The 25,959-nt window shown below is 42.9% G+C and overlaps 1 protein-coding gene across 2 annotated transcripts in view; it reads right to left on the bottom strand.

Moving 5' to 3' along the window:
• Positions 1-25,438, bottom strand: part of LOC134210935 (ERC protein 2-like) — a 36,777-nt gene extending 11,339 nt beyond the window's left edge. For both annotated transcript variants that reach the window (XM_062687394.1, XM_062687386.1), the window contains exon 1: positions 24,822-25,438. In XM_062687394.1, coding sequence (XP_062543378.1) covers positions 24,822-24,879 — 58 coding nt within the window. In that variant the 5' untranslated portion in view covers positions 24,880-25,438. The remainder of the gene's footprint in view (positions 1-24,821) is intronic.
• Between the last annotated feature and the right edge of the window lie 521 nt (positions 25,439-25,959).

Here is a 25,959-nt window from a genome sequence, read left to right on the forward strand (position 1 = left end):
GTTATATTCAATTTCATTCGGCCAAATGACCTATTTAAATTTTGAAATGTGAGAAATGAGGGGTGATAAGTGAGACGTCTCACTACTTACTTTTCACAGTGAGAAGTGAGACATCTCGCTTCTACCTCCTCATTTCTTACTTCTCTCTGTAAAAAGTGAGAAGTGCAAAATGAGAAGTGATTCGTACCACTACTCACTTTTCACTTCCCACTTTTTACAGTGAGCATTGAGAAATGAAAAGTGAGTATCGAGACGTCTCACTTCTCACTCCTCATTTTTCACTTCTCACTGTAAAAAGTGAGAAGCGCTTAGTTAGTAGTGACATGTCTCTCTTTTCACTCCTCATTTCTCACTTCTCACTGTAAAAAGTGAGAAGCGCGAAGTGAGTAGTGTAACGTTTCACGTTTTTGCGATCAATTTTTGATTAAGTCAAAATAAGAATTTATGACGTTTTTCTCTTTTTAAGTAAAATCATTAATTAAAATTATTTGGAATTAATTAAATAATGAAACATTACATTACGTAAATAATTTGCAAACCGGACGAAAGGAAATTTGAATTTTTAGTTGTATGTCGATTACGAGGTTTGTGTCTTGACTAAATTATTATCCAAATAGAAATTGACCATGTACTGTTGTAGTGTTCTCATGTGCTCGTTTTTATCGACTCACCGAAGGCGCACACTCTTTGTCGCCATTTCAAATTTATTTGGCGCAAATTTAAAATAATTGACGACTTTTCAAAAGGATAAGTTTCTTTATAAAATTCAGACAAGAACTCGATCATTTCGCTAAGTGGTTGTCGGCTGGCGATTAGAAGTGTTTGCGAGTAGATTACGAAGTTTTTCAATATTTAAGGTTGACTAGCTGTATGTACCCGGCCTTGCTCGGAGTTGCCAGTTCGATTTGAGTTTTGTTCACAATCGGAAAATGAATAAACCAATTGGTCAACAGGATAATTGTTTTTTTTTCTAATTGATAGGGGAACAGACGGCTTTGGCAGGTTTTGTTCTATTATTGGCAAGGGGGTTTTTGTCGACCGAATTTTATGAAATTTGGCCACAATATTCTTTGATATGCAAAGAATGTTTGGGCCAAATTTGAGCATAATCAGTCATAAAAAAACCCCCTGCCAATAATAGAACAAAACCTACCAAAGCCGTCATTACCCCTACTTCATTATTTGAATGAAAGAAGGCAGATTTCATTTGAAAACATTGACTGATTTTGAAAAAGGGATCAAACCCCTATCTTCGTCTTCTTAAGAACAAGATTGTGTGTTCCAAATTTGGTTGAAATCGGCAAAGGGGTACAGAAGTTACACTGAGTTGATCGTTAACTGAACAATACTCCTCCTTCCAGACCCCTCCCCCTTTTCCAAATTACTATCCCATATGATCGGCTCCTCATAGTGAATATGTGTACAGTATTTGGTTGAAATCGGTCCTGGGAGTTCAAAGTTACACTGAATTGCTCGTTTTCCAAAGACAACCTATCCCACTACCCTCCCGTTTTCCCAATGACCATCCCACCCCCTTTGTTATCTTTTCCTTAGGATAGAGAATGTGTGTACCAAATTTGGTTCAAATCGGTCCAGGGGTTCATAATTTACTCTGAATTGCCCGTTTTCTGAACAATACCCCTCCCCCTTTCCCAAATTACCCTCCCATATGATCGTCTCCTCATAGTGAATATGTGTACAAAATTTGGTTGAAATCGGTCCTGGAAGTTGAAAGTTACACAAAATTGTTCGTTTTCAAAACAAAACAACTAACAACAACCCCTCCCCTTCTCCAAATGACCATCCCGCCTTTGTTAACTGAGGATAGAGAATGTGTGTACCAAATTTGGTTGAAATCGGCCAAGTGGTTCAGAAGTAGTTAGCAAACATACATACATAGATTGGTTTTTATATACATATATAGATTTTGGCTAGTTTGACTAAAAGGTCAAGTGTGATTGGAGTGAATTGTTCTGTGTCTATTTTAATAAAATTTCTTAATTAACAGCTAACATAGCAGACGTCATTAGGACGTGTTTTTTGAATTCCGCGAACACCGTGTTAGTTAGTGAAACGTACAAAAAGGTAAAACGAATTTTAATGTTTAATGTAAAGTATTTGTTAAGGAAACGAATTTGCGTTGGACTTTTCCAGCGCACTGCGCTTTTTGGTACGGTCTGGATTTTGTGTATTCGACCGGAGCCGGGTACGGGAATACGTGTGGCGTCTACAGGGCCCGCCATTTCGTCCAACGGACATCGAGAGCTCGAGCGTGCGTCAAGGCCCGCCTGTAAAGGTAGTTAAACGGAGGAGGAGTGAAGTCGCTCGTCAAAAAACGAGAACTCGGCGGTCGCCAATCAACCGTCGAAGGTAAGATCCCCAAGCCAATTCCCGTGGATCATTCCCGAGAGTGCGGTCCCCGTACGTCGCCAATAATCGTACGCTGGACCGAACCCGAACCGACGGTTAGTAGTCTTCCTTTTAGTCCTCGCTCGGTGAACCGGAAAGGTACGCGAAGCCGGGTCGTTAGGGAAAGGAAGCTACTAGCTTGAGGGAAGGTTATTCCGGTTAATGTCACACTCTCGATTCTGAAATCGGAAGCCTTCCGTCCAGCCGCCACTCCCTCCGCATCTTTAGTTTCGACCATATCGCTCGAGCTCGACCTCCATCGCTACGCGCCAATCTGCAGCATCTGCGGCAAAGCCAATCGGCCGCATCAGTGCATCGAGAAGTAAAAACCTGCGCAGGTATGTGAGCTTGTAATTTCATGGCCATGATTAGCTCTCTTTTTCCATTCCGTACCGATACGTCCAACCCGAATTAGAGAATAAATGCCGTTAAGTAATTTGTAAGCTTGAGTTTTAGTTGTATGGCGTTTCACAGGGCTGGGAAAATTCACTCCCATTGCGTTTGCCGTGGCTACAGTTTAAAAGTTGGCTTCGAAAGTTGCTTTCCGTTCTTTTTTCAGTGGGTTGAGCGAGTTCAGGTAGGTGGGAAGTGGGGAAGTAAATATTAGGCGTAAGTAATTTTAGAGCCAGCGACCGTTCGAGAGTTCCCAGAGGTAAAGGGTCTGAAAAGTCGGGCAAATAGGGAACACGACCGGTGGTCTCTCTTCGAGAGTGGCGCTTAAGCCAGTGTTTTAAAATCACATCGAAACAATTCGCGAACGGTTACAGTAGTGAGACATCTCACTACTCACTTCACGCTTCTCACTTTTTACAGTGAGAAGTGAGAAATGAGGAGGTAAAAGAGAGACGTCTCATTTCTCATTCCTCATTTCACACTTTTCACTGTGAAAAGTGAGTAGTAAGACGTCTCACTTCTTATTTCTCAATTCTAACTGTAAAAATGACTTATTCGTCCAAATAACCTATTCAGCCAAATGGAGTTCAGTGCGTGATCTCTCATGTTTCGGACAGCAGAACGATCGCGCGGTCGGCCGAATTATTGTGTTCTGCATTGCGCGGCCGGTAATAAAATTAATCAGTTCAGTGCGTGATCTCTCATGTTTCGGACAGCAGAACGATCGCGCGGTCGGCCGAATTATTATGTTCTGCATTGCGCGGCCGGTAATAAAATTAATCAGTTCAGTGCGTCATCACTCATGTTTCGGACAGCAGAACGATCGCGCGGTCGGCCGAATTATTGTGTTCTGCATTGCGCGGCCGGTAATAAAATTAATCAGTTCAGTGCGTGATCTCTCATGTTTCGGACAGCAGAACGATCGCGCGGTCGGCCGAATTATTATGTTCTGCATTGCGCGGCCGGTAATAAAATTAATCAGTTCAGTGCGTCATCACTCATGTTTCGGACAGCACAACGATCGCGCGGTCGGCCGAATTATTGTGTTCTGCATTGCGCGGCCGGTAATAAAATTAATCAGTTCAGTGCGTGATCTCTCATGTTTCGGACAGCAGAACGATCGCGCGGTCGGCCGAATTATTGTGTTCTGCATTGCGCGGCCGGTAATAAAATTAATCAGTTCAGTGCGTCATCACTCATGTTTCGGACAGCAGAACGATCGCGCGGTCGGCCAAATTATTGTGTTCTGCATTGTGCGGCCGGTAATAAAATTAATCAGTTCAGTGCGTGATCTCTCTTGTTTCGAAGCGGGCTTGGTAGTCATATGGCTACTGCTTCTGCCTCATACGCAGGAGGTCGTGGCTTCAATCCCAGGTCCGTTCCATCCTCCTACTTTGTATCTTTCTCTTTATTTCCCATGTTATAGCAATCGCTAGAACTGGAAATGGACTTCCATACCGTTTCCATTACTATTCCTATACCTTAAACTTGAGTATTCTAACAGTAATCTATAGAGCTCGTTTCCTACATCCAATTAGAAATTCCATCAGTTACCTTCTCCTATCTATCACATTGGCAGCTCGTTAACCAAGACGGACCTCTGCCTCTCCAACATAACCCAGAAATTCCAACAAATTTCGCATGAACTCGTGGCAAGTGCAGAGGTATATTCGGCTTGCAGTGGGCGAGTGATTGCATCATCATTTCCTCCCCTTCCCTTACATTACTTGCATTCTGACGTGGCAGGCGCCAGTATGACCTAACAAATGAGATCACCAGTACTTGTACATTGAAGATGTGTGCTAGTCCCAAGCAAACATCTGTTGGTTCCCTGTGCAAGAACAGCTGATCTGGTCATAATGGAGTAGCAACTACGAGCAGTCAATCAAGCTCAAGCTCAAGCTCAAGCTCAAATAACCTATTCAGCCAAATGTCCTGTTAAGCCAAATGTTCTATTCGACCAAACGTCCTATTCGACCAAATATCCTACTCGGCCAAATGTCCTATTCGGCTAAATGTCCTATTCGGCCAACAAATGACCTATTCGGCCAAATGACCTATTCGGCCAAATGACCTATTCGGCCAAATGACCTATTCGGCTATATGACCTCTTCGGCCTAATAGTCTGTTCGGCCAAATGGTGTATTCTTCCAAACAACTTTCGGCCTAGTGGCCTTCGGCTCAACGGCATTTCAGCCGAACGGTATTCGGCCAACCGGTCTTTCCTCATACGGATCGAAAAACCATATTATTGATTGAAAAACCATATTATATTATTAATTGATTTTGACCCGTATCGGCCTGGTTTTATCACTGTTCTGCTCGTACGGATCTCGCAATTCAGAATACATATTGGGACTTGTGATGTGGTCCAACTCCAAGAAAATGACGTTTATTACGTCCCTATTTATACCATTTCTATAGATTGATATATAGGGATCATATCAGAACCAAAAATCATGGTGACACCTGTTCCTGCTCTGCATTTTACAAGACAAGTAGGACTATGACATCCGGTTATGTTGTTGGGGATATTGGACATCCCGATGTCAGTTCTAAGGCCCTTATGCAAGCTTACGGAAGTATCAAAATCGAAAAATTTCGAAATTATATCAACTATGGCAAAATGGGTATTAAACTTCAGCACTTTGCAAGACAAGTAGGATTATGACATCCGGACATGGTTCTGGGGATATTTACCACCCTGAGGTCAGTTCCGATGCTCTAAGAGGCGCTTCAGGAAGCATCAAAATCGGCCATTTCCAAAATGTCACACTGAGGTCAGATTGATACCCATTTCGGACCCTCAACGTTTGTGACATTTTGAAAATGGTCGATTTTGACGCTTCCGGAGGCTCTCAAAAGAGCCTTGGTACTGTCCCCAAGGTGGCCAGTGTCCCCAGTATCATACCCGGATGTTATAATTCTACTTGTTTCGCAAAATGTAGAAGTTTGATACCCACATTGCCATAGCTTGTGACATTTCGAAAATCGCCGATTTTGATGCTTTCAGAGACTTCCTCGAGGGCCTCGAAACTACTGAACCCAAGGTGGAAAATGCGTCTGAAATATTTTCGGACGTCATAACTGCACTGGTCTTGCAAAATACTGAAGTTTGATACCCATATTGCCAAATGGCCAATTTTGATGCTTCCGGAGACTTCCTCAAGAGCCTCAGAACTGACCCCTGGGAGGCCAATGTCCCCAGAACCATCTCCGAATGTCATAAGGTACCCCGGGGCAAAACCATTCAAGGCACCATACTAATGCTATTGCTTGATCATGACTTTAAACTACCCAGGAAATCTATTACTTTTATTTTATTTCAATGGATTTCAAGCTAAATAGTCGTTTCTAAATTTATCATTGATGTGGAAAGAGAATGTTTTGAGCAATTAAATAATTGTGTGACATCGAAAACGATTTGAAATTTTTAATTAAAGCCAAAATCTGCAATTTTCATTTGCCATTGAATTTTAACATACATGGGGCAAGTGAGACATATTTGTACAACATTTCCGAAAAGTTTTTTTTTAACTGTTTTTAGATGGTTGTCTAGTAACAAATAACTTCGTCATTCATATATCATATGGATCTGAATCAGTTGCAGTTTGATTTCGATGTTAAAAAGTATTGTACATTTAATTATCAAATGTGTATTTTGCATTCTGTAAATTATCTCCCGAACGAAGAAGAGCAATGGCTATAACTATGATGCAATAGTCTTCCGTTTACAATGCAAATAATCTATTTATTCTACAATAGGTCAACAGGATTTGTCTTATGTTTTGTTATTTTCAAACTTCGCTTCAGATTCTCAGATAAAAAAAGTGCGTAACACATAAATTGGCTATTTTGTTCTGTTACAAATTAATAACACCGCGCATCGCATGAATAAAAACGTTTCTTCCGAAGTACTGATTTATATAATAATTTGTGTTCTAAACAGAGAAATATTTATTTATAAGGTGGACAAATATTTGCTTATCCTTGTCACCTAAAACATTTGGTACAAAAGTAAGCTAATATAAAACAAGACAAGAGCCAATTAAACAGTAAATCGGCTGTTGTCTTGTTTTCATATCTGCTAACATTATAATCCCTTTCTTCTTGCAAAAATAAAGTCCGACATGCAACCAATCTCTATCCATGATCTGAAAATACTTATGCTCAGAAATAATATTAACAGTCTATCTACATTCCTTAAAATAGTTTCGTTCGACAGTAGAAAACAGAATAGGTCCCACTTGCCCCATTTGAAGGGGTAAGTGGGTCATGAAGGTAAAATATTTTTGTAATTGAATAAATGGCTTCCAACACCTCTACACTTCAACAATGGAAGCATTTAATTATGTATCCTTGGTTAATGTTCTTAAATACCCTGTTTTCTAAGCATGCATTAACAATTTAGCTGAACTAGCGTTTTTTTAGGTCCCACTTGCCCCGGGGTACCTTAACTCTACTTGTCTTGTCTGTTGAAGTTTGATACCCGTATTACTAATTTGGAGCGAAAATATTGAACTGACCATTTTGGTCAGTATGAGGAAAGGCCGGTTGGCCGAATACCCTTCCCCCTCACGCCCCCCCACCTTTTCAAAAAAACACACCACCCTTCCTATCATCGTCTCCTTAAGGGCAATCATAACGGAATCCAAATCTGAAAACACTCAAGCAGCAAAGCTGAAATTATAAAAATGATAGTTGTCCGTTGCCCTTTAAAACGCGAGTATATTTAGTTATGGATTCCATGTGGATTGTCCTTAAGATAAAGAATGTATGTTCCAAATTTGGTTGAAATCGGCCAAAGGGTTCAGAAGCTATGCTGGAACATACATACAAATGTACATACAAACATACATACAAACATACATACAAACATTTAAACATTGAGTTTTATATATATTTATATAGATGGATAGATAGATATATGGATAGATAGATAGAAGATAAAAGATGCATTAAAAATCGTTCGGAATCAACAAAAACATTTTTGATTTTTCGAAGAAAAATTCTAAGTAAAATTTTCATACCCATAATAAAATATTTGAAAAACTGATCGATTTTATACGTTTTCTTGAACTACGTATGATTGACCACACATTTGGCCAAGGATATGTTTTGAGCGAATGCATGTTCAGCTGCAATTGTTCAGTGTCTAAAATAGATTTGAATTTCATTGCCTCAATTGCATTAGAATAGAAAAAGTGGAATAGCAACAAAATATTATATAAATATTATATAAACCCATCGGAAGGAATGAAGAAAATTCATCCAGCCGATTCGAACATAGACCATTTCAATTTTATATATACAGATTAACATATCTGATCCACCCATCCCTTTCTGCCTTGACCCTTTTTACGTTGAAGTCAGTTGACTGCCACAATCAGTAATCCAGCGAATCGAGCAAAACTGCGAAATTTTCCCCAACAGTCGTCGTTCAGTTCAGTTGGCCCGAACATAAACTTTGTTGAAAAAAAAATTCATTCACAGACATACCAAGCAACCAGCAACGGACAAATAACGGTTCGTTGTCCCTAGCTATGACCCGATAACCCTGTTTTTCCTGTGCAATCCAAAAGTCAAGCTTCAACTATTTTGACAGCTCTGCCCCACACCGAATGCTAACCGAATTGAATACCAGGATATTCGTTGCGTATCCGCCTCCACGTGTCGGAACGAGTGAGCAAACATTGGGAATCTTTTACATTCAATTTCGTTCCATTTCGGAGCGATTGGGACACTGAATGGTGAGGCAATTGTAATAGAAGGCTGTGTTTGAACTCCCGAAGAATTGGCAAAATTGAAAACGTCTCCACTGAAGCGAAAGCCAATTCTGAGCGATATTGAAATTGGCAACGTGATTTTTCTGCTGCCTCTATACGGTATGTTTGTGGCACTGCTATATAAATAGAGTAAGATGGTGCGAGGCTTACAAAGGCTAAATGCAGTAAACAAGATGCTCTATGCTTTGTAATGGCGAATCAACTTCTTTGAAGTTTTTACGCCACTATTACGAAGCGGTACCGATCATTTATTCCAAACTAACCTACCCTATCGTACCCTAAGTTGCAAACGACACTTAAGAATCCAGCGTTTTATTTAGTGGGAGGAAAAGCCATTCCCCAATTTTCATTTTCTTTTCTCAGTGACACAGGAGACAGACGGGAATATGCAGAAAAAAGGAAACAACTCATGCTAGCTACTGTAGCTATATTTAATTGGTTTGTTGGATCAATGGTTTGAGCTTCAACTTCAACCGCATGCGATGCCATCCAGTAGGATAAAATAGGAATCTACATTGGTACAGTTTTGCTAAGCAAGTTTCAGGAATACATGCACATACACGAGGATACAAAAACCTCGTGGTTTTACTTGGCAAATATTGACAAATGAATGGATGAGCTATATGGGAGGAGATAGTTGGTGGCCTTATCATGCTGTCTTATTTTTCATTTATGTTATTTTTGTTTCGACTCCCACAAATGATATTCAGTAGAAGTTTTATAAATACTCCATTTACTAAATGCCAGAAGAGTACTAGTTTCGAGCATTTTTAAATTTTCATTTTCAATTCAGAAAATATTTGGAAAAACGTCGAAAAATTGTGTGAACAATGATAGAATATCAAAGCAATATTAATCAATAGCTGGAGCTTGCAGATTTCGAAAAGCATTTAAGGGGGAACTGTTCGGCACCTCATCTCATAGCTCCCATTTTCATCCCAGTAATAACGATAATAACATGCAGCTTCGGAACAAGAAACCTCGAATCCACCATAGGAATACTCTGCGACTCGCCAACCTATGCCACAGCCTTTACAGCCGTCTACAGAGTAAATATGTTAAAACTTGTTTCGTAAATTTTAAATAAAATAAATTTTATTTGGTATAAAAATCTCGATAATCAATCCAATCAAATATCACGTACAATATATTATATAAACCACGTGGACTTTACTTACTGACATGCAATTTCACTAAAATTTCTCGTAACCAGTAGGTAGAAATCACGTAAGGTTCATGTAATAAATCAACGTAACTACGGCGGGAAAATTTAGTCAGTTTCACCTGACCAATCACGTATCCCACCTGAGCTCAATTTTATTCAGGTTACCGGAAATTCAGGTCACTCTTACGTGAAAAGTATGGTGGATGAGAACCACATTTGTTTTCAGGTAAATATGACGTGAAGATTATTTTAACCCTTAAATGCGCAATGTTGTTTTAAAACAACAAACCGAAAATACGCTTAATGTTAATAATTTCAATGGTTATTTGCGTTAAAAATATTTCCGACGATTTCTAAAAAAAATCGCCTTGCGCCTTTAAGGGTTAAGTGTACGTCTAAGGGGAAGGCTCGGATACAGGGTGCAAAATGAAAATTCCAAAATTGGGGGCTGTCGTGAAATTATGTAAATAACGTTGATAGTGCCTTTATCTTTTGACGGAACGTTACAAGTTGGGTGGATATTTTGAAATTAATTTGTTAAATTTGCTTAAAAAAACGTCCCAAGCAACACCACTTGTTTCTCAGTGACTGAGTTATGCACAAAAACGAACAGTGGGTAATGTCTGTGACATAACCGCTAAGTGGACGTAGGACTTGACTTGACCATGCCTTTAAGATACATAATATGTCCAAATTTCTCACATCATCTATTTTGGATAAATAATCGGCGTTGCATACCATTCCTTGGCAAAATCTTCTCATCAAACCGACACAGAAATCAAATCTACCTCGAACAAGAATCATAAAAAAAAATTCAGGAAGTATCTCTCCGGTCACGAAATATTATCCTCGACAGTGGCAACCTTCCCACTGAAGGACTGCCTGAAATAAACCACAAGTTGGCTCAGCAGGGGATGTAGACTTTATCTCAGCCCTTCCACTGAAGAGCCTTCTAATCCGTGCGATAGCGACTGAAGGAGAACATTATTTTTAACTCTTAGAGCCTTGAAAAAGACTGTTTACTTCGGCTAAGTGCAAAAAGTAAGAAAACTATCTTTTCAAATAACCGCGAATTTCTAATGATGGTATAAAAAGACTGAATGCTCTGCGAGCGAATGCACTTTTCTTTTATACCATATTTTGAATCTTCTCTGCTTCCCAATTGGTGGGCCAATCAGCTAGTGTTTTGTATCCCGCTTCTTTGTCAGCTAAAGCGTCGTCATCATCAACGCGTTCGATAAGAGCTTCTTCTTTTTTACGATTGTTGCTCGCTGCTGGCGTCTATTTCCTAACGGGACATTTCGCTAGATACAGGCCAATAAGCCGGGCAAGCGAGCTTAGAATTGCAGTTCATGTGGGAAGTACGTGTTCTTTTCTGAGACAACATTGTTAGTAGTAGAAGGGAGGAAACACCCGGACATGGGATTTCTGGTGATAAGATTTAGAATTGGTAACATGGGACGATCATTCAGTCACGTTCGCTTTGTGTGCGGTCAGTATCAAACAATGTTTATCTACATATTTTTTATCAATTCCGAAAAATCCAACATTTGATGAAAAATCGATTGATAGTTTATTAATGTTTGAGCTGTTATCGGTGCTTTTTTATCCAAATAAGATTATATGAGAGATTTGGACATCTTATGAATCTTTAAAGGCATGGTCAAGCGAAGTCCTTCGTCCACTTTGCGGTTAAATCAGAAAAATTATCCACTGTTAGTTTTGACGCTATTTATGAAAATCACGCATAAAATTTTATCTCTAGAATATTGGATTTGGCACCCAAGTACAATTTCTATCCCGAAGGGTATTGAAAGCATTGATATTCTATCTCTATTATTGGCTCTCTGAAGAACCGTTTGTTTTTGGACATACATGCTGCATCATGTGGCTTTTCTTCAGCTCTGTCTCGGCTCAGCATCGATGCCGGCCGGTCTCGGCTCGACTCTGCTGCTGCTGCCGGTATCTGCTCAGCATTGCTGCTTTGTCGGGTCTGTAGGGTGGACTGCTGATGTACTGGCTAGGTTTCGGTTGATGATGGTCGCTTCGATGGTGTCGAGCCGAAAAAGCGGTCGGTGCAGACTTCATTCCCTGCTAAAAGGTGTGAGTGCTGTTCAATCGATGATGTGGTTGCTTCGCTTGTCCCGGTCAGAATGAAAGGAAAAAATCTCTTTGCGCTATTTTATGGCTTCTCGGCAGACCCAGCGGCTGCTCATTCGCTGGTGTCTGCACCAATCAGAACGTGGTAATGGAATGATGCAAGAATTATGCGGTACTCATATTTATAGGTTCCCTTGATCTCAATGTTTTTCATTGAAAACAGTTTCATGCCTATTGAAACAAGTTTTTCAGGTCTTATCAAGCATGGACATGAAAGGCATACTTGAAATCTGTCGACTGAGGGGCTTACCGCAGAAATTCGTCCACTGAGACGAACGCTATTAACGTTTAAAATCTTTCAACACAGCGTAACGCGGTCGATTTGAATATTTTGAAATGACACCCGGTATAGTAAAGAGAGACGTAAGTCCTACGTCAAAAGTGCAAGAGATGGAGCCTACTTGCAGCATAGTCCGGAAGTACCTCCAGGATTTCGTCCGTTAGTTCCTTCAGTTGATTCAAAAGTATAAGATTGCTAATGTCGCTCCTGTTCGCGTGACTAACATCTAGGTTACTACGACCTGGCAGCCAAAGTACTGGTACTACAGCTGTCAAACCGATGTTGTTGATGAAATCAAATATGCACTACGACAGGATGCATAAACTATAGCCAATTGAAGGATAATTAGGCAAAATAATTTAAATGACTACAGCACCACTAGCGTTCTACTACTTATGTTTCTACTCTTCCTTCAGGATTTCGCTCGAAAGTTCCTCCAGGATTTCGTCCGATTCCGGTTTTATGCGAAACACATCAAGGTCAATAACTCGACCGAGTTCCAACCAAATGGCTTGATTGTTTGTACATCACTAGATATCGACAGAAACTAACCATGTGCTAAAAAACAATGAACGTTGCTGACGGGAATAGGTGGTGCTGCCCAAATGGCTCTCTACCCTATCAGTCTTCACGTAGTCTACTGTGCTGAAAAGAACTGGTAGAAACGGCGGCGCAGCGTCTGTCAACGATTGAAGTTTCTCTGCAACCCGCTGATTGCATCATGCATGCTGTAGTTAGTTCGGCTGAAAGGCATTCTCAGCCTTTTCTTCAGAATTTCATCCGCAAGTTCTTCCACAATGTTGTCCGGAAGTTCCTTCAGGATGTCGTCCGGAAGTTCCTCCAGGATTTGGTCCACAACTTCCTACAAGATTTCGTTCAGAAGTTTATCCAGGACTTTGTCCGTAAGTTCCTCCATGATTTCGCCTGATTTTTTTCCAGGATTTCGTCCAGAAGTTCCTCCAGGATTTCGTCCGAAAGTTGTTTCAGGAATTCCTCCGGAAGTTCCGGAAGTTCCTGCAGGACTTCATTCAGAAGTTCCTTCAAGAATTCATCCGGAAGTTCCCCTAAGAATTCTCTCCGAAATTCCTTCAAAATTTCCATCAAAATTTCTCCAAGAAGTTTCTTCAAGAATTTTCTCGGAAGTTTTTCCAGGAATTCTCAGATATTCCATAGGAGCTATTTCGAAATTTCACCATGAATTTCTCCAGGAACTCACCTGAGGATTATTTAGATTTTTAACGGATATTCCTCTAGCATTTGCCTGAAACTTTCTCTGGAGCTTCTCCAGAAATTCTTCCGAGAACTCTTCATGATTATTATTATTATTTATTCAGACTAAGGCCGAAGTGGCCTGTGCGGTATATAAGAGTCTTCTCCATTCGGCTCGGCCCATGGCTACACGTCGCCAACCATGCAGTCTACGGAGGGTCCGCAAGTCATCGTCCACCTGATCGATCCACCTTGCCCGCTCCGCCTTCTTGTGCCCGTCAGACCGTGGTCGAGAACCATTTTCACCGGGTTACTGTCCGATATTATGGCTACGTGCCCGGCCCACCGCAGCCGTCCGATTTTCGCAGTGTGAAGGATGGATAGTTTTCCCAGCAGCTGATGCAACTCGTTGTTCATTCGTCTCCTCCACGTACCGTCCGCCATCTGCACCCCACCATAGATGGTACGCAGCACTTTCCTTTCGAAAACTCCAAGTGTGCGTTGGTCCTCCACGAGCAACGTCCAGGTCTCGTGTCCGTAGAGGACTACCGGTCTAATGAGCGTTTTGTAGATTGTCAGTATGGTACGGCGGCGAACTCTATTCGATCGGAGCGTCTTACGGAGTCCAAAGTACGTACGATTTCCAGCCACTATGCGTCTCCGAATTTCTCTGCTGGTATCATTTTCGGCAGTCACCAGTGAGCCCAAGTACACAAATTCTTCTACCACCTCGATTTCGCTCACATTGTCTTCTCTTGAACCTCTTCCTATCATGTACTTCGTCTTCGACGTGTTGATGACTAGTCCGATTCGCTTAGCTTCCCTCTTCAGTCTGATGTAGGTTTCCTCCATCTTCTCAAAGTTACGTGCCATAATATCTATGTCGTCGGCGAAGCCAAATAGCTGGACGGACTTATTGAAAATTGTACCACTCGTGTTAATCCCTGCTCTTCGTATTACCCCTTCCAAAGCGATGTTGAATAGCAGACACGATAGACCATCATCTTGCCGTAACCATCTGCGGGTTTCGAAGGGACTCGAGAATGCCCCTGAAACTCGAACTACGCACATCACCCGCTCCCTCGTCGCTTTTAACAACCGTGTCAGTTTATCCGGAAATATTCGTGCATTAGCTGCCATAGCTGGTCCCGATCGATTGTATCATATGCGGCTTTGAAGTCGATGAATAGATTGGTGTGGGCACGTTGTATTCGCGGCATTTCTGCAGTACTTGGCGAATGGCGAACACCTGGTCCGTGGTGGAGCGTTCGCCCATAAAACCCCGCCGGTACTGCCCCACGAACTCCATTGCAGTTGGTGCTAGTCGGCGGCATAAAATTTGGGAGAGTACCTTGTAGGCGGCGTTCAGCAATGTGATTGCGCGGTAGTTGCTACAATCCAGCTTATCGCCCTTTTTGTAGATGGGACACACGACACCTTCCATCCACTCCTGCGGCAAAACTTCCTCCTCCCAAATCTTGGTAATGACCCAGTGCAGCGCTCTAGCCAGTGCCTCACCACCGTGTTTAAATAGCTCTCCTGGTAGTTGGTCAACCCCAGGGGCTTTGTTGTTCTTCAGCCGGCCGATCTCCTCCTGGATTTCCTGGAGATTCGGAGCCGGTAAGATTATATCCTGCGCGCGTTCTCCCAGGTCCATTACCATACCGCCATCTTCGTCTGCTACATCGCCATTCAGATGTTCTTCGTAGTGCTGCCGCCACCTTTGGATCACCTCACGCTCGTTCGTAAGAAGGTTCCCGTTTATGTCCTTACACATATCAGGCTGTGGCACGTGGCCCTTACGTGAACGGTTTATCTTCTCATAGAACTTTCGTGTGTTATTAGCGCGGTACAGTTGCTCCGTTTCTTCACGGTCTCGATCTTCCTGCTGGCGCTTTTTCCTCCGGAAAATCGAGTTTTGTCTGTTCCGCGCCTGTTTATATCGTGCCTCGTTCGCCCTCGTGCGGTGTTGCAGCAAACTCGCCCATGCTGCATTCTTCTCTTCCACTAACTGCTCACATTCGCCGTCATACCAGTCGTTTCTCTGATCCGGGGGCACCGTGCCAAGTGCAGCGGTTGCGGTGCTACCAATGGCGGATCGAATATCTCTCCAGCCATCTTCATGAGATGCTGCGCGTAGCTGCTCTTCGTTGGGAGTACCACTTCCAACTGCTGCGCCTATTCTTGGGCTAGTCTACCTTCTTGTAGCCGCCCAATGTTAAGCCGCGGCGTCCGACTTCGATCCGTGTTGTACACCGTCGAGTGTGTACATACTGGCATACTGCAACGAGGTAGTGGTCAGATTCAATATTCGCACTGCGGTAAGTGCGGACGTTCGTGATGTCGGAGAAGAATTTACCGTCGATTAGAACGTGATCGATTTGGTTTTCCGTTTCTTGGTTAGGTGATCTCCATGTGGCCTTGTGGATATTTTTGCGGGGAAAGAAGGTGCTTCGGACTACCATTCCGCGGGAGGCTGCGAAGTTTATGCATCGTTGAATTACTCCATAATAAGGCTAGTTTTGATCACCGCGTAAATTTATCGAAATTAATTTATTGGCTTTTTTCGGTGATAATTATACTACTCAAATCGAAAGGGAGTAGACATAAGCAATGAAGATTCACTGACCACTGTGTCAAAACAGGCAAAATAACAGCATGTGTTGACACAGTGATCACCACGCCACTATCTAAGCCGTTCCTGGGTGGACGTTAGGCAGAATAACAGCAATTTCAATTTCAACAATGCTTGTTCTCACATATGGCCTTCTGCAGCACGCCGATTCATTTTTGACGGTGGCGGCACACAGATCTATGCCCGACTACATGACTGTCCCGGGTAATCCGTGAATCCACTTCAACAGCACCTTCTTATTTACCACATTGATCAAAATGCTCGGAATGGTGGGTACAGTTGACCTCCACAAACGTCAAACCAGAGACTAACCCACAGGCAGGCTAGGGGCCATTACCGCTCGCGGAAAACTGGACACTGCTTCAGTGAGTGCAGTAAACACTGATAAAAAAATACACGTTCGATTCATGTTTTTCGGAATATGGATATTTTCAATCAGCTTACACCATCAATTCTAGTGCAATCCACATCACTACGATGTTCTTGACATCCTCAGTTCAAATGTCATTGTATACATCCAAATTCATTATTGATACACTACCATATGATATGCACATCCATGAATAACCATAACAAATACACGTTCGACTCGTGTGTTTCAGAATGTTGATATTTCATTCTAAATTACACCATCAAGTCTGATGTATTTCACATCACTGAGATGTTCTTCACAAACTCAGTTCAAATGACTATGTTTATAGCAAATTATATAATTGATCCACCACGATGTCATATGTTTATCTAAAACATGTTATGAATTACTTCAAACGAATTTGAGTATGCATTCAGACGATTCGGACGATCCTCCATGTGTCATTATTTCAATAAAAACGGACATGTTCATGCATGTTTCAAAGGCCGCAACATTTTTAAATTTCAATTATCGGTAAATAGTGAACTGATTTTATATTAATTTGCACTTATTAATTTATGAATAAAAAGAAGGGACATTTTATTGTTGAGTGACCGGAAGGGCAGAAGATGTGTGAACATGTAACCCTGCCAAATAAATGAAAAAAAGTGAAGTTCACCTGCTATCTAAGTAAAAAACAAGTATAGTATAATGTTTGATTCAACTAATTGAAAAAAAAAAATTATAAACGTTTATAAATCTACGAAGGAACTCTCAAAAAAAATTAATCCATATTTTTCGGAACTGTAATTAAACGACAGGAAATGTAGATTTTTCACTTTTTTTAATAATTTGTTTTCGTTTAATTTAATCCATCCGGAATGCGACTTTCGTTATACGGTTGAATCCCATTAATTTAATACATATATTAATATTTTAAAATAAATTTTCTTGCTCTGGAAAATCTGGCTGACCTGCTATGGCTCCTCGTTTATGTTGAATCGCATCAGAGCATACTAATTTGGTACTTTTCTAATTGATTGCATGTTCCTTCCTGCTTTAGCAGCAGCAGGATCAAATAAAGATTGAATTATACTCAAAACGGCGAAGACGCATCGTCAATACCTGCCTCTTCCGTCTATCCTTTGCGACGTATGTACTTCGTGGCGGCTTCTTGCTAGCAGGAATAAGCACCGAACCGATAATGTTCTCCGGCAGCAGCTCTTTTAGATGTAGGTAACATGAATTTTTGTGATCTGTGTGGATAATAAAAAACCTTATTTACCGGTTGCAGATTTCGGAAAATAAAAGCACTTACCTGTTCGAAGACAAAATCGCCGGCCTCAGCTCGTAAAATAGTATTAGTTGGTGTGGTTCAACTTCTTTAAAATAATAAATGCAACCACCCACTGTGGGTATTACATTTTACCAACTTGATTTTTTCTATCTGTCCGGATATCAATTTCCGTCAGAGGTTCGAAAACCAACGAGACGTTTTTCTATACTTCCACCGTTGATTCGTCGAAGTTATAGGAAAACTATGTTTCTTGAAATGGATTTCGATCCGATGACGGAAATCGGAATCCGGACGGATATGCAATCATTATCATTATTAAAATGTGAAAGAAAACACGAAATTCACTCACAATTCAAATGAAAATTTTTAGATATCATTTATCAAACAAGCGACTATGACAAGTCGAGCAACCGAATTCGATTTGCTTTACACGTTAATACCGTGTGGTTTGTTTAAAAAAAATGCTCAGTTTTGAATGAGCCATGTCATCTGTTTTACACGTGATATTGATTTGTATTGACAACGTGCGCAAATTCATGTGTAGAACACACGGTCCTCTCGTGTATTTTTTTTATAGTGAAGGCTTCTGAAACTTCAACCAATTGCTTGAGCCTAGGAAGGCGCCAAATTGATATCGCCATTTGCATCTGAGTGCATAAACAGCATTTGTCCTTCAATATTTCTAAGGGAAACATCTTTAAGCTCGTTCATTTTTGCACGCACTAGAAGCATCGCGGTCTTTAAGTTCCGAACAAATCAAGTTGTTTTTTCGAAAGTGAAACGTGTTCCTCCAAAGTTTGATGAAGGCCATTTTTCGGAGTAGTTATATAAAGCAAAAGGTAATTCAAAATTAAGTTAAAAGTTTGCATACGACTATCGTTCGCCATCAGTCTTGAACTTCCAGTTCACGGGCGATTCTTTTTGTGCGAGATGGATTTACGTGACGACTAGCGGAGTCTAATTGAGGTTCTGTTAATTTTGCTGCGCTTTTCGATCAAAATTGAGCTTATGTGTCCGCTAACGCCCACCATTCCACACTGGTCGGATTCGTCAAATTTCACGACATAAATCGGTAACTCGAAAACCATCAGTGTTAGAGTTTTGACGTCTTCAGAAGAAATGATCTACAAGAAGAGATCTATTTTTGGTGTAAGTTGTCATTAGGGTGGCCCTCTGGTGATTTTGGAAATGTATTTTTTACCCTTTTGAGTTAAGAGTTCATATAATTCTGCAAAGTTGTAGAGAATTTAATTCTATGCATTTTTGCCTAATAAACATTTATTTTATCTTATATAGGTGATGATGTCAGAATCTGGGAAACCGAACAGCTACCGGAGGAGTGGAAGGAAGGGGTTGTATGCCCCATCTACAAGAAAGGCGACAAACTGGAGTGTGAGAACTTTCGAGCGATCACCATCCTTAATGCCGCCTACAAAGTGATATCCCAGATCATCTTCCGTGTCGTCTGTCACCATTAGTGAACGAGTTCGTGGGAAGTTATCAAGCCGGCTTCGTTGACGGCCGCTCAACAACGGACCAGATCTTTACTGTACGGCAAATCCTTCAAAAATGCCGTGAATACCAGGTCCCAACGCGTGCATCTGTTCGTTGATTTCAAGGCGGCATACGACAGTATAGACCGCGTAGAGCTATGGAAAATTATGGACGAGAACAGCTTCCCTGGGAAGCTTACCAGACTGATCAAAGCAACGGTGGATGGTGTGCAAAACTGTGTGAAGATTTCGGGCGAACACTCCAGTTCGTTCGAATCGCGCCAGAAGAAACTGCGGTCGAAAAAGATTTGCCACCGCACCAAATGTGTCATGTACAAGACGCTTATAAGACCGGTTGTCCTCTACGGACATGAAACATGGACAATGCTCGAGGAGGACTTGCAAGCACTCAGAGTATTCGAGACGGGTGCTTAGGACCATCTTTGGCGGTGTGCAAGAAGACGGTGTGGCGGCGAAGAATGAACCATGAGCTCGCCCAACCCTACAGCGAACCCAGCATCCAGAAGGTTGATAAAGCTGGATGGGTTCGATGGGCAGGACATGTTGCAAGGATGCCGGACAGCAACCCTGAAAAGATGGTGTTCGCTTCCGATCCGGCAGGAACGAGACGGCGTGGAGCGCAGCGAGCGAGGTGGGTAGACCTAGTGCAAAACGACTTGGTGAGCGTGGGGCGCATTCGAGGATGGAGAGATGTGTCCTCGAACCGTGTATTGTGGTGTCAAATAGTTGATTCAGTGTTATCTGTTTAGATGTAAACTAAATAAATGAAAAAATGAAAATGAAATGAAGTACGGGCCATTCGCTGGTGGATGGAGCATGTGGTGTTGGAGCTTGAATCGATGCTGCAGCGGCCGCTAGCCGTTTGTGAGGTTGCGAAGTTCGCCTCGTCAATTACTGGAGCACGATCCCTTTCCGGGAGGGGGGGGTGGGGTCTTTGATGAAGCTTTTCTTCGGATCTTCAGGAACTCAGCGCGTTTAGGGCAACCATTCGTGCTGGCCCTATGATTTTCGCCACAGTTAGCGCACTTGGGATCCGCAACCTCCATCTTGTCGCACTGCTCGGTGAGGTGGGGGTCGTCGCACTTGTTGCAATTCCGGGTGCCAGTTTGTGCACTGCGTAACTTCGCGATGCACAGGCCTGTACCCTCCTGTACGGACAGTGTCATTTATTATTCCGATCAGCTTCAGGTCTTTGAACGTGGTGGAGCCGTTCTCCGAATGGACCAGGTAAAGCTGGCCTCGGTATTTTCTTGCCCTGGTTTGAGGCCGCAATGCTCCAGCTCAGCGATGAGCTCCTTTTCCTCCATATCGTGGAGCCCGCACAACAAAGCTTTAAGCGGCTCCGTGCCGGGGAGGTCATATGTAAAAACTCATATTTGTGGACTTCGAGGAACTCCACGATGGATCGGCGATGGTCCTTGTTGGCCGGCATCACCTTCACGCACCGCCGAAAGGTGCACTTCAGCTCCTCAGTCAACACAAGATCGTATGTGATGCCATATAAGATGCTAAAGTGGAGGCGATATAGGTACTTCCCCATACAACATGTACGTATATCGCCTCCACTTTAGTATCTTATGCTGCATCATATACGATTTTGTGTTGTCTGGGTTTTTCGCGATTAGCTGACGAACTTCGGGAGCAAATCCGGCGGATCGCCCTTAACGAGCACAGGCGGACACTCCTCCTTCCACTCTGGTTGCACGTCTGCGGCAGCTGCATTTGCTGCTTCCTTCTCTTTGGCGGGTTTCCATTGTCGTCGATTGGGAACGACGAATATACGTTGTTCTGCAAAAGCTGCTTTTAAGGGTTACCCGCGCCTCCAAAGGTAGTGCGCTTCGGCACCTTTCCGACCGAGTCGGCCACCGACTCTCCCATGACAGGTCCGGAAGAAAATAACGCCAACGCAACGAATCAAAAACGTAAACACAACGAACAAGTGAGAAATAACATTTGAGAAAAATGCGGGAGCAAAAAGCACGTCCGTACGCGCTGCTGTCACAAACTGGTCTTGCGTGTGTGCGTATTATGATTATCAACGTCAAACTATTGAAAATTTGAATTCTTTCACACCCGGTAAAAATTTCAGAACCAACCAATCCTGTTCATGAATCCCCAACACGGACATCAGATTGATGTAAAGATCGCACCCTTTGGCCGCTTCATTTTCTCTTTGCATGAAAGAGCCTCGTCTTCCACACCCCGAGCAGGAAAAATTAGCTCAACAATAACTAATTATGTTATTGATACCATTCATTTATTTTCATTTATTTAGTTAACATCTAAACAGATAACACTGAATCAACAATTTGACGCCACAATGCACGGTTCGAGGCCGCATCTCTCCATCCTCGGATACGCCCCACGCTCGCCAAGTCGTTCTGCACCTGGTCTGCCCATCTCGCTCGCTGCGCTCCACGCCGTCTCGTACCTGCCGGATCGGAAGCGAACACCATCTTTGCAGGGTTGCTGTCCGGCATTCTTGCAACATGTCCGCCGCATCGTACGCTTCCGGCTTTAGCTACTCTTCTGGATACTGGGTTCGCCGTAGAGTTGGGCAGAGCTCATGGTTCATTCTTCGCCGCCACACACCGTCTTCTTGCACACCGCCAAAGATGGTCCTAAGCACCCGCTTCCTCTCGAATACTCCGAGGTGCTTGCAAGTCCTCCTCGAGCTTATTGTCCATGTTCTCATGTCCGTAGAGGACTACCGGTCACTTAATAACGTCTCTTGTACATGACACATTTGGTGCAGTGGCGAATCTTTTCGACCGCAGTTTCTTCTGGAGCCGTAGTAGGCCCGACTTCCACAGATGATGCGCCTTCGTATTTCACGACTAACGTTGTTGTCAGCCGTTATGCAAGGATCCGAGGTAGACGAATTCCTCGACCACCTCGAAGGTATCCCCGTCTATCGTAACACTGCTTCCCAGGCGGGCCCTGTCGCGCCTTCAGTTCCGCCTACAAGCATGTACTTTGTCTTTGACGCATTCACCACCAGTCCAACTTTTTGTTGCTTCACGTTTCAGGCCGCGGTGGTACAGTTCTGCACACCTTTGCAAAATGTTCGGTGACGAGCAATGTCGCCATGTCATCCGCGAAGCAAATAAATTGACTGGATCTGTTGAAAATCGTACCCCGGCTGTTACACCCGGCTCTCCGCATGACACCTTCTAGCGCAATGTGTTGGAACAACAGGCACGAAAAGTCCATCACCTTGTCTGAGTCCCCAGCGCGATTCGAACGAACTGGAGTGTTCGCCCGGGAAATCTTCACCACAGTTTTGCACACCAATTCCCACCGTTGCTTTGATCAGTCTGCGACTTCCCCAGGAAGCTAAGTTCTCGTCCATAATTTTCTGCCATAGCTTCTACGCGGTCTATACTCGTCGTGATACCGCCTTGAAATCAACGAAACAGATGGTGCGTTGGGACTCTGGTGATTCACGTGGCATTTTTTGGAAGGATTTGCCGTACAGTAAAGATCTGGTCCGTTGTCGAGCGGGCCGTCAACGAAGCCGGCTTGATAACTTCCCACGAACTCGTTCACTAATGGTGACAGACGACGGAAGATGATCTACGCAGGATATCACTGCTTGTAAGCGGCATTAGTTGATGGTGATCGCTCGAAAGTTCTCTCACACTCCAGTTTGTCATGCCTCTTCTTGTAGATGGGGCATATAACCCCTTCCTTCCACCTCCGGTATTGGCTGTTCGGTTTCCCAGATTCTGACTATCAGTTTGTGCAGGCAAGTATTGGCCTGCTTTCTTCGGGCCCCATCTTTGATGAGCTCACGCCCGATACCAACTCTTTACCGAAGCTGCTTTATTGGTCTTTAGCTGTTGAATGGCATCCTTAACTTCCCTCAAGGTGCGGGGCTGGTTGGCTTCCATCGTCCGCTGAACTGACGTGTAGTCATCTCCTCCGCTGCCTTTGCACTTTCTTTACTGCCTGTACTCTCAGCGCCATTCAGATGTTCCTCGTAGTGCTGCTTCCACCTATCGATCACCACACGTTCGTCCGTCAAGATGCTCCCATCCTCTATCCCGGCACATTTCGGCTCGCGGCACGAAGCCCTTTGCTGCGGGATGCGTTGAGCTTCTGATAGAACTTGCGTGTATCTCGAGAACGGGTACAGCTTTGTTCCATCTCCTCGCACTCCGCTTCTTCCAGGCGGCGTTTCTTCTCCTGGAAAAAGGCGGGTCTGCTGTCTTCGCTTCCGTCTATAACGTTCCACGTTCCACGTTCTGCCGGGTACCTTGCTGCAGCGCAACCGCCCCGCGCTGCCAGTCCTTCTCCTCCAGAATCTGTCTGCACTCTTCGTCGAACCAATCGTTTCCGTCGACTTCTGACCCATATACCCGACGTTGTTCTCCGCTGCGTTCGTTAATGGCTGCTTTAACTGTACTCCAGCAGTCCCTCAAGAGGGGCCCCATCGAGCTTCACTCCTCTTCCGGCAACGCTGCCTCGAGATGCTGCGCAAGGTATGCAGTATGGCGACATCAGGTTGCTTCCAGTCGCTCTAGGTCGTACCGTTGCGGCGGGTCGTCGCAGGTACCGAATATTTGTTGATGACGGATGGTTTTTGGGCGCAGTTTAATCCATCACCAGATAGTGCGAATCAGAGTCGATGTTAGCGCCACGATATGTCCTGACGTCGATAATGTCGGAGAAGTGCCGTCCACTTCAACTGTGGAACGTGGTCAGATTTGGTGATTCTGTCTGCAGTGGTGATCTCCAGGTGTACCGATACGGGGAGGCTGTGTTGGAAGTAGGTGCTGTACGAATGGCCGCCTTCTTTATTGATACCATACTCTGTTATTAATTAGCCTTGGATAAGAAAAAAATATTCAAGGAGAATACCAAAAAATATATGCACGATACTTCAGGCATAACATACTCTGTTATTACAATTCTATTTCATTACCAAATGCATAACATTATTCGTTTGCTATTGAAATACGTAAAGCATGTTATATCTCAAGTATTCTGCATATAAGTTTGGGGTATTAAGGTATTTGTGGTATATTACCTCTTATGCAAGGATAGTTCATTCCAATTTTTGTTATCGAGGTCGTCGCTCCTGCTCGGGACGCGCTTTATTTTCGTTCGAGATTTCGCGGCGAGCGGACCGCTATTTAACTGAGTTAATCAATTTAGCATGAAGGTGGACAGATTTGAAGAATATGAACTACATCTGCTACTTCCTATTCTTATTATTCTTCTTCCTCAACGGCTCTACATTCTCTTAGCCTGCTTTGAAGTAACAAAAAGTGTTCTATTTGCATTTCTATAGTTATAAATTGAAAACTCGTTTATGCCTGCCAATTGCATAAATATTTATCATTATTTCCCGGGAGCCGATAGTGTTTCCAACCTGATCCTACCAAGCTGGACCGAGAATCGAACAGGCCATCTCCCGATTGGCAATCTAAGCCTCTTTGCTCACAAGGTCAACAGGAGACATGGGATACAACCGATGGTAAAAAGAAACAGCCACTGAAGGATTACTTTAATTCACGGTGAACTTTATTTATATCCACATTTATTTTCGCAAAAGATGGTTTTTCAACGGACACGCTTTCTCACGCTCAACAATAAAACTTGAACAAAAAACTTACTTTCTTCATTCTTGCTAATCCGTTCCTTGATTTCATCCAAGCTGGTTGGCGAAAGCATAATTAATTCCTTTCCAAGCACCGAGGCTCTCGCTTGTTCGTTCACTCCTTTTTTCCCCCGGTGCACGTATTTCCAAGTAAAATTCAATTTTCCACAGGAGCGGTTTTCCACGACAATGGCAAAAAAACTACGCTCCACAGATTTGTTCGCACAGAATCCGATTGGATATTCACTGGAAGAATTTCCTCTCTGTACAACGCACTTTTCACCAACAGTAAGTGTCGTACTGATTTTTCACAGTGCCTGTACCGGGATTGCAGCACCACGCGCGAAAGAAAATGTAAGATATGAAGGCATTCGTTCGCGCCACCGCCACCCGATCGAAGAAAGAAAAGCGGCTTTTGCCAGGTTCAGGCGGTTGTTCATTGCCTGGCTGGGCAATAATAAATTCTCCCGACTCGGATTACCTCTTTTTTCATCTGCCGTTTTCCGACATAGAACAATGATTGCACAAAATTAAAAAGAAATCTGCGATGCTGCAGGCTTAACGCGATTTTCGTTTGGTTCAGACCGTGCGAAGGATAGTCGAGGACTGATTATCTGGAGCGTGGAAGTTGGATTCCTGCAGTCTGTTTCCTGGAATTGGGGGCTTGTTTATCCGGTTGCCACCTGGCGACGACGACGTAACAAATCCGTTTGGAGGAGGAAAATGGGTTCGTGTTTATTTTTCATAAATTTACGAGGCGCTTTGTGAGCATAGTCTATAGATAGATAGTAATAGCAAAGGGCAATACATACAACTCTTTACCAAACAAGGAAAGCTCCTGCACGGTTCATGATGAGATAATCTGGAAAACTTTTAATGCTGTTCGTTGGATGTCTACCTTGTTGGATTTTTTTAGCTCAATATTGATAATGACTGCATTAAGGATGAGAATCAGCACTCATTAATTTTTATTTAACTACATTCTTGTCATTTTATTATCTTCTTATTGAGAGGGTATCTACAAGCTGGTAATTCGATTTTGGCCAATAGGACGGAATAAATTCATATTTTATGTAAATACACGAATGAGCAACATATTTACACGTGAACTTCTGACTTGATCAAACTTGCCAGTGAGAAATTGGTAATTGTGT

Source organism: Armigeres subalbatus, chromosome 1 (assembly GCF_024139115.2).
Source record: "Armigeres subalbatus isolate Guangzhou_Male chromosome 1, GZ_Asu_2, whole genome shotgun sequence".
Taxonomy (NCBI): domain Eukaryota; kingdom Metazoa; phylum Arthropoda; class Insecta; order Diptera; family Culicidae; genus Armigeres; species Armigeres subalbatus.